At 38.4% G+C, this 9,666-nt stretch overlaps 1 protein-coding gene across 1 annotated transcript in view; it reads right to left on the reverse strand.

Annotated features, from left to right (window-relative positions):
• Window positions 1–2,632: 2,632 nt before the first annotated feature.
• Window positions 2,633–9,666, reverse strand: part of RICTOR (RPTOR independent companion of MTOR complex 2) — a 154,082-nt gene continuing 147,048 nt past the window's right edge. The window contains exons 35-38 of the mRNA XM_019531985.1: window positions 7,883–8,041; window positions 6,851–6,974; window positions 4,973–5,111; window positions 2,633–4,822 (exon numbers count right to left, since the gene is read on the reverse strand). Of these exons, the coding sequence (XP_019387530.1) occupies window positions 4,748–4,822; window positions 4,973–5,111; window positions 6,851–6,974; window positions 7,883–8,041 (497 nt within the window). The 3' untranslated portion in view covers window positions 2,633–4,747. The remainder of the gene's footprint in view (window positions 4,823–4,972; window positions 5,112–6,850; window positions 6,975–7,882; window positions 8,042–9,666) is intronic.

Here is a 9,666-nt window from a genome sequence, read left to right on the forward strand (position 1 = left end):
CTAGAGGCAGGGAGAATAACTCTTGAGATTTTCACAATCCCTTCCCTCTTCAAAAAGATTAATTTACATCATCTCTTATAATGCAGTTTTAGGGATTCTGACAGCCAGTACTGGAACTTCTTAATTTTTTTTTAAACTACTTCTACAAAATGTCTGCCTTTTCCCCTAAGACATTGCATTTTGTGCTAGAACAACCTATTCAGTGGCAAAATGGCATGTTATACTTTTTGGCATAAATTACATTTCTCAAATTAAATAGTGTATTTTACAAAGCAAGTCAAGCAAAATGTGCAATTTCTGCATGCTGTGGCATTGCTATCCACCTATTTTACAAAAATAGTCCAAAGAAAATCCACATTCTTTACTGAACATACAAATCTGGTGCGAACAAAAGTAACTAGGAAACCAGAGCCAGGAGTTAAAAAAAAACAAACAAACAAAATTGCAAAAGACTAGTTTTTCAGGGGTAAATAAAAGGGCTCTAGTATGTTCCCAAAGGTCTTTTACAATCTTAGAATTCCTTTACAACTCACTACTACACCTTGAGTAAGTGCATAGTAATGAAAGCATCACTGAAGAAAATTATATTCTTTCAGCTGCCTCTGCAATGAAGCACAATCAGAACTTCCCATAGGGGTAGCAAGGAGAGGATGTAGGAGACATTTCTACAGCCTTATAAAACTTTCTTTCATTAAGATTCCTCATCTTGGACTTACATTCACCTTGTTACAGAAACGTGCTTTACCTAAAAAGCCACAACTGTGGATCCGAGTGCAGACTGTGATGGAAGCATTGACAATTTCACCTCATCACACTTCATTACCAAGGCTGCCCAAATGGCAGCTCACAAGGGGTTAAATTGTAGCTCCCAGGTTCCTACCTAGCTACCCCTCCTCCCTCCATTGCTCTGGGTCTCTGGGCTCCCACTCCTTCCAGCTTCCCCCTCCCTGTCCCAGGGGGTGGGATCGTGTAGCCTGCAGTGCTGGGGAAGCCCTGGGACCTTGGATGTTTGAGAGGCTTGATGGCTGGGGAGGCTTTGGGTGAGGTGGGGCTCCCACTGCAATGGTGGGTGGAAGGAGGTGGGTAGGGGCAGTGCCCAGAGGTGTGCAGGGCAGCAGGGGGGACATGCTGTGTGCAGCCCTGGGGCCGCCGGCATCCACTGGTACAATCCATTGAGCATCCAGCCCCTGGCTGCTTAGAAGCTGAACAGCCCTGAGCTGTTTGAGAACTAGAGTAGGCATTTCTCTTCCTTATGTGGCTAACTGCAGGTGTTACCATTGCTCTTCAACTTCCCTCTCTCAACAAATTAGTTTCAAACCTACTTTCAAGGTCACTGCATACATTTAAGTACAGTGGCAAAAATCTCAGAGTGGTCCTTTATTTGCTCTGCTGGTGTGCACTTTAAGGAAATGTAACTTACCTCTGAACACCCCTACCCAAGTCTTCAGGCCAGTCCTACCACCCTAAAAATTAAGCTTTTCAAAGGTGTAAGCTACTGAACACGTTACCATTTTAGTGTGACTTGAAAAAGCAGTTTTGATCATTATAGGTCTGTCCAGAAGTGGGACTATTGGCTGAGAGAAAGCTATTCTGTACTTCAAGTACTGTGTGTGCAATGGCCCGAGTTACTGAGCATGCACGAATGTGCATGCTTAGGGGAAGGCACTTCAAAGACTGTTTTTCAGAGGTGGTGAACGTTTGCAACTCCCACTGAAAAGTCACTGAGGTAGGAGAGTTCAGCACCTCTGAAATTCAGGCCTGTTTTAGATGCCTAAATATGGATTAAGGTGCTTCAGGCACCCTCCTCTGAGAGTTCTGGTTATGCTGTAACATTTACTCTTTGGAGTTTTCTTTATCACAGCAAATGCAAGTCCTGTATGTCTGGAATGCATGCATGGTTCATGAATGCTGTATGTTTTAGTACATGCTCAAAAGCATTACAAATCTTAGGTTTGGAAAGATACAAACTGGCTGGGATGAGGTGCTGCTGGCTTCTCTCACTTCCCCTTCCAAAACAGTGGAAGGATTTTCAAACTTCATTTTAGGAGTCTTACTTTTTTCTTTTCAATGTCATTTTTTTTTAAAGTGACAGAATTCCTGTTCTTGAAAGAGAAACTTTGCAAAGGGATATGTTTAAAATTAACTCTAAAATTAGGAATGAACAGTGTGTCACTTGTCTAAATGTCAAATTACTCCAAATTATACAGTGCCCTTTATTTGCTAATAAAAACTAAATATTAGTGTGAATCTAATGTAAATTAAGTCTAGAAATGCCTTACTGATGAAATGTATGGTACTGACCCTGCACCTTATGAATATTCTTAAAATTTACCAAGATGGATACAGTTTGAAGAATTCATATTATTACAACTGAACTTCAAGCAATGATTAGCACATTAACTTTTTTGTTGCCATGGCTCCCCACACAAAACTGAGTAGTTGAGGACACGTAGGCACTTGAAGATGGAAATCCAGATATGTCGGTGCACAAGGGAGTTAAGAGTAGCGTTCATTTTAAAAAGGACATTTTAATCTTCACTTGCTCCCTTTTTTGTTTAGGGAAAAAGAGGCCTTTCTAACATTTTACACTAAGTGCTATAGATAAAACTGGTGACAAATACAGATTTTTTTAAATACAGGTGATAAAAATCATCTATTTTGCCTTAACTGCAGAAAAATAAACATGGAGTTACTTGATGTAACCCCATCTAGAGTTAACTTAAATATCTTATACTCTATCCTAACTGAGGTAGTGTTTTAAACTACTGTATAAGATATGCTAATCCCATTTTTTGGTGGGAATACTATATTATTTCCTTTGGAGTTTATACCACTATTTGGTCTACTGTGGTTGACATTTTGGTTTTGCAGAAATGTTTATTCCTTAAGACCAAAGCAATCCAAATAGTTATTGGTAGGTGTTATTTTCATGGTATTATCAAATTGTCTTGTATACACATTGTTAGTTGTGTCACTGATGGCAACAAAGTTATTTTTTTCTGCTTTTCCTTCAGTGGGAACATGTGAAAAGCTCACAGAACTAGATCTGATTCTGAACTGAAGTTGATAGCGCTGTAACTACTGTACTGTAACATGTTGGTATGAAGTGCACACCATGACACAGTGAAGCAAATTCTACAAAGCAAGATGAAAATGTTTCACCCACGTGATGAATTTCCAATAAGAGCAATTGAATTCTACATTTCACCAGGAACTGTCTTTTGCTGTTACTAGTTCAGAGTGCTACCTGTTGAAATTTTCAATACGACAGATAATAAGATGTGGCAATGCCATTAGAACAAATTTTCCTCACACCTAAAACAGTAATCTGGCATGATTTCCAAATGGATAAAAACGGTCTTCTACCTAGTACTGTTCTGCTGAACGGCTCACCCTTCTGAAGATCAAAGGGTAACCCTTTCCATTACATGCTTTCCAATAAAGGTGGCGATACTACGATATATACAATTTTGCATATATTTGTATTTAATTGCTAAAAAGACTTCAAGTCTCTAGATGCATGAGAAGACTGGGGTTTTTCTTTTTTCATCTTGCGCTCAAAGTTAGCAACCTCACTAGTAACAGGGTGAAGGCAATTACTGTACATATTAACAGTCACTGTATCACAAAAGTTGTGCAAAAGATCTAAAGAATATCAATAGAAAATTAAAGTACTGCTGCTTGAAAATTTGGTATTTAAGGCTTTTCACTACAATTATTAGCATTATCTACTGACTGACCAGTCACACACTGAAAATTCAAGCAAATATTCATTTTAGAAAAAACCCTTGCTGCTATGGAAAGTGGAAACTGCCTATTTACTAAGTCTTCCCTCAAAAGCAGCAATGATCAAATGTATTCAAGTTATCTGATACAGTATTCACCCCATCTGACACAAATCGTACTGGTTAGAGATTATCATTTAGGAATAAGACCAACGTTCATTCTACATGAACATGAGTGTAGAAACTCCAAAGAATACATGCATAATGGTCAAGGAAAACAATCAGTTTTTAGTTGATTTAAACCTAAAGTATTTCTCATTTTCAAATCAAACTGTAGTGAAAATCCTTACCTCATTCAGATAACATCATACAAGTATATGCAACAAAACTGGAGAGACTGCTAATAAAATAAGAACTCTTGCAACTATAGTGACATTAAAATAACTTATGAGAAAACCCCAGATTCATAGAGGCTTTCCTTTCTGTCTGAGATTATAAATCCCCCAAGTAGTGTTACAAACATTAAGAAAACTAACACAGACGGGCCAAAATTAATCCCCTGGTTTCCACGGTAATAGCATGCTTCCATTGTTGAAAATGGAAAGGAACTTCATGTACCCTGATGTCTGGTGTCCAAGGGTTAAAATGCAAGGCATCAATCTGCTTACCTGGAACAGAATTCCAAGTCAACCATGTAAAAGATGTTTCTGCAGACTGCCCTATGTTTAAATGTCATGTTAAAAAAGAAAATGAAAATCTGTGGCAGGTGTTCAGTGCTTGGCTCTTGCATATATTGGTAATTACTATTATTAAAACTATGGTAATGTTATCGATTCCCCAAAGGGCTCAGAGGAAAGGGGCAGTAATTTGTTGAGAAAAAATATCTTTTGTTCACTCTTCATGTATCGGTGACTTCTGGAACACTCTAGAAGATGATCCTCCTAATCTCTGCTGTACAGTCAATCAGAAGTCATCTGAGGCTTTTAACAAGTTCATACACTGCACAACAAACAAAACTGAGGTCAGGATTCAGCTGATGTATCAATTATTGGTTGTTTTGACGGTGTTGCTAGAACAGCCTCTGCTTCTTCATGCATCTAGGGGAAAAGAGGATGCACAGTATGTGTTAGATGTTTCTCTAACTGTTAGATTCTGTAGCCTAGAAAATAAGCACAAAAGCACTGCTCAGTTTAACCATGGAACCTGTATTAGTGATGTCAATACATCTAAAACAAACCTCCACTTACTTGTAAAAACTGTACATCTTGAAATAATTCCTGTATGAATCTTCGAGATGGTAGGCGAAATGTGCAGTGGGCTAGCAAGTAGGACACCTCTGAGTAAAGGCATATATCATCAAATGCTTGGGGGTATTTCTCCTTAATGCTGATCAACAGGAAAAAAAAGGCAGTTTAAATATGATCTCACTTCAAATTCTATTACATTTTAAGAACTGTTAAATTACATGCTGCTCAAGATAGTTAATGACATTTAACTCTAACTGCAGAAGTTGAGGCTTATGAATTCAATGAGCCGAAACAATCAACAAGATACAAAGAGGAGGAGTAGGCAATTCAGATGACCTTATTTTACTCTTTAGGCACAACAAGCAATTTGACATATTAGCTATTATTTTGTGTCCAACTAAAGGAAATACATTCTAAATGAATTTGCATATGAATATATAAATAATATCACATTTGAAGACGCTATTCAAGTTCCGAGGGTAGGTTCCGTTTTTAAAAACAAGTCAAAGAACAGAACAAAATATTGACCTAACTGACGGTATCAAGTATGGTTAAAATAAACGCACGCTATTTGTCTAACATTCAGCAACAAGAAAATTAATATGCTGAGGACTTAACAGTCATCAAGTTTTTAAAAATAATACCTAAAATAGGCATTTCAAACCTGCCTGCTAGCAGCCATCTTGCTAAAACATGGTGTAAGTTTTCACCAGCTCCACTATGGAAGCTTAAACTTCTATCATAATATTAAGCAACCAGAAGAATTTTCCCAATGTACTGATAAACTCCAATTAAAATAGAAGAGCTTACATGGTTTAAGAAGTACATGGTTTTGATTTTGTTTAACAGAGAGTAGATATGAAGAAAAAAACTAGCTATTGATTCATAAAGTGGTTAATTTACTTATGCCAGGGATTCTCAAACTGACTCACAAGCTTCATGGAGTTGCTGGCAGCTGCTAAAGAAAGAAGTTCAACAACACACAGACAAGTGCACCCACACACACGTATCTTTTAATTTATTACATTTTGATTTTCTTCAGTTTTTGCTTATTATTTATTTTACAAAGTCACTTAATGACAAATTATTTGAGCTGGAGCAATGCATCCAAGTCACAGATTCTGGGGCATGCACACCTCAAGGGCTGCATATTGTGTGGTTCTCAGTCATTTCAAGATACTGGTTCACAGCTAGAAGGACTGGAAGTGTGGTCATCCCTGGCTCATACTATGCTAAATAAAATATTGAAGATGACCACAGCCTTCAAGAAATATCTATATTTTTCATACAGTATCTTGAACTGGCAAGTTTTGAATGTATGGACCAAACCCACAGTATAGCACATACAGAAAATATTTAATGAAAACAACTCATAATGGTCAGTGCATTATTACGAAACAATTGAACAAACAGCTATGAATCAATGTGGTATGGTTTAACCATAAATCTTAACAGGCAGATTTTTACGAGCTAGAGATGAAAGCATGCATGTCAGTGCTGCACTCCCTGTCCACTCACCCTGATGGTCAGAGCCACATTTCTGAGTTTAAAGAGTGCATGCAGAAGCTGGGGGGCAGGGGGTCCTCAAGAACATCCCTGTTGTGGCACATTGCTGCCAAAGTATAAACATGTCTTATCCATCCTGGATCCTCACTCATGGGATGCGAGAGAGCTCTAACAAAACTTTGCAACAATGCCTAATGCAGTGCTTATTTTTGCAGTTATTACTGCAATCCTTTGCTGAAGATCTATGGTGTAAACTGTTTTAATGGAGTCTGAAGCCAGCAGAAAGATATGAATACAAACTATAAGAATTTTACAACACATTTATACTGAACGTTGGTAAAAATTGTAATACAAAAGACACATTTCACTTACGTCAGGAGCCCAGTCTCATGGCCTTTTGTTCCCACAGAACTGCTCAAATTGATTACTAAACGTAAGACTTCTTTCCGCAACAGTATACGGCACACTGGTGTATCATCTGGGATAGCTTTGACCCCTTCAGAAAATAGATTTCATTGTATGAAACTGACACAGGGCATACTTCACTGGGCTAAATGGGATTACTGTACACCGTACAAACAAGTCTGCTAACTCTCAAAAATTACTGCATTTGATGAACTTCCAACAATCTTGTTAAAAATGCAAAGATCAAGGAGTGCTACATAATTTTTCATTCACTTAAACACAACAAACCAGCTTATTATGAAAAAAGTAGATGAGAAATTCAGAAATGCGGTGTAATATATTTTGTAGAATTTCAGTTTTAGTGCTGGAAAACTCAATTGTGGTGTTGAGTCGTACCACACTGCTATTGAAAACTCCCAATTCAACTGAAAGATAAGTCTGTCACTGTGGATGAATTATAAACTGTCTAGGCTGGCAAGGTTCTACTTTATTTTTCAAGTAATCATCTTAATTCAAAATCTTAGCCACCAGCCGATTCAATATAAATTACAAATATCTTCCATAATATTTTAAAGAAATAGAAGCATTTATCAAAGTGTCTAAATATGGTTCCTGTTCTATTCCAAAAATCCAAAGTACGCGATAAAATGTTCAAGATTCATATGAATTACCAACAGTTTAAGATAACAACACTAGAAAAAATGGGAAGGGTGTATTGATTTAAACTAAGGCAAAGAAAGGTTAACTGAGTTCCAAAAGGCTGCAATGACTACATGGCAGACTGGAAGATGTATCTATAGCTTCTAATTTGGCGCTCTTATCTTTGACCCCATCAGCTCTTTGCTAGTTGATAGAACCATCGTAAAATATTTTAAAAGGTATTACACTGCTTTATTGTGGTGAATGAAAAACAGAATGCCTTTTTTGCAATATCTAAATATAAGATAAAATGTTACAGATTAAGTACTTTTCACATACTAAAATGGTATTCCAGCTTACCTAGTACAAGATCTGTACTCTTGGTGCTACTAGCTGAACCATGGGATACTGCATCACTACAGCCTGAAATCCCAGAAAACTTTGAGGAATGAGAAACCACATCTAAGTGATTATGGATGGTCTGTCCACACCAATCAGGATATGGAATGTCTGAAAAATCTGATAACAAATATTCCATCTTTCAATAGAACAGCATTGAGAATATAAATGTATCATTAAAGACAAAAAGGAAGATAATTTTAATGCATTAAAACATGTTAGAACATACATTTTATTTACCAAGAAGCAAAAATACTGATTCTTTGACAAAACTGTATCCATTTCTGAGATTTATTGTTTTTCGTGTACATGTATGAGAATCATCATATACTGAAATGAAAGTCGTTAAAGCAGCATTAATCTAAAAACTAAGGATACATATACATGTGCTCTGGTGTGTCTGAATTATAATGCATTACAGCAGACTTGATTAGACTAATTACAACACTCTAGCATTGCTGTAGCATCATGTGCATTAGCCCCTGCAGGTTTAAAAATGGCTGCTGGGGTGCTTTAACTAAAGCTCACTGAATGAGCTTTAGTTAAAGCATACCAGGGCCACTTTTAAATGTGCAAGGGCTTAATACACATGATACTGGCTTTTTAATTAGAGCAGCAATTTGTATAGACACCCTCACAGACAAATACTTCCAACTAAAACCAAATTTCGGAAAAATGGCCTACAACAGAACAATATTAAAGGTAGGTATACTAGGCCCCTGCCATATATTACACCTAAAACATGATTAACCAGTTAACTACATCACAGGCTATGACCCAGCTGAGGTTAAAGCAACTAATGGCATCATGAAGTAATGAATAAGCCAAGTTATTCCCCCCAAAAATGTGTAATAATTTTGTGGCTGGATATTATCATGTCATTAATTGAATGTGTGGCTAGGTGCATCCCTTCAGCTGGCAGTCCAGATCAGCTGAAAGGGTTTCCAGATGTGGTAACCTGCTACTTCCTAGTGCAGAGGAAGCCCAGCATCATGATCTCAAGATTCCCCTGCACTGGCAATAAGACATGATGGGATCTTCAAAAAGGGGAGGAAGGAGGACCCAGGAAACTATAGGCCATTTAGTCTTACCTCGATCCTGGACAAGCTTTTTGAGAAAATTATTCTGGTGCATATCCACGAGGGGCCAGCAGGGGAGGAGATTATGCTTAGGGGTAACCAACACAGATTCATTAGCGGCAGGTCCTGTCAGACCAACCTGGGGGCCTTCTATGACCAGATCACCGAATCATGAGATGCAGGGGTAGCAGTGGACATAGTCCTCCTGGACTTTCGGAAGGCCTCTGACACTATCTCACCCCATTCTCATTAAGAAACTTGGGGAACTGTGGTGTTGACACCCACAGAGTCAACTGGGTCGCCAACTGGCTGGAGGGCTGCACCCAGAGAGTGGTAGTGGATGGGTCATTTTCGACTTGGAGGGATGTGGGCAGTGCAGTTCCGCAGGGCTCGTTCCTCAGGCCCGCACTGTTCAACATTTTCATCAGTGACTTGGACGAGGGGGGAAAAAAAGCACCCTGTTCAAATTTGCTGATGACACTAAGATGTGGGGGGATGTGGGCACGCTAGAGGGGAGGAATAGGCTACAATCAGACCCAGACAGGTTACAAGGGTGGGCAGATGAGAATAGGATGGGATTCAACACTGACAAGTGCAAAGTGATGCACCTGGGGAGGAACAACCGGCACCATACCTACAGGTCAGTACAGAAGCAGAAAAAGATCT

Source organism: Crocodylus porosus, unplaced genomic scaffold (genome assembly GCF_001723895.1).
Source record: "Crocodylus porosus isolate Cpor-Errol unplaced genomic scaffold, CroPor_comp1, whole genome shotgun sequence".
In the NCBI taxonomy this organism is placed as follows: Eukaryota; Metazoa; Chordata; order Crocodylia; family Crocodylidae; genus Crocodylus; species Crocodylus porosus.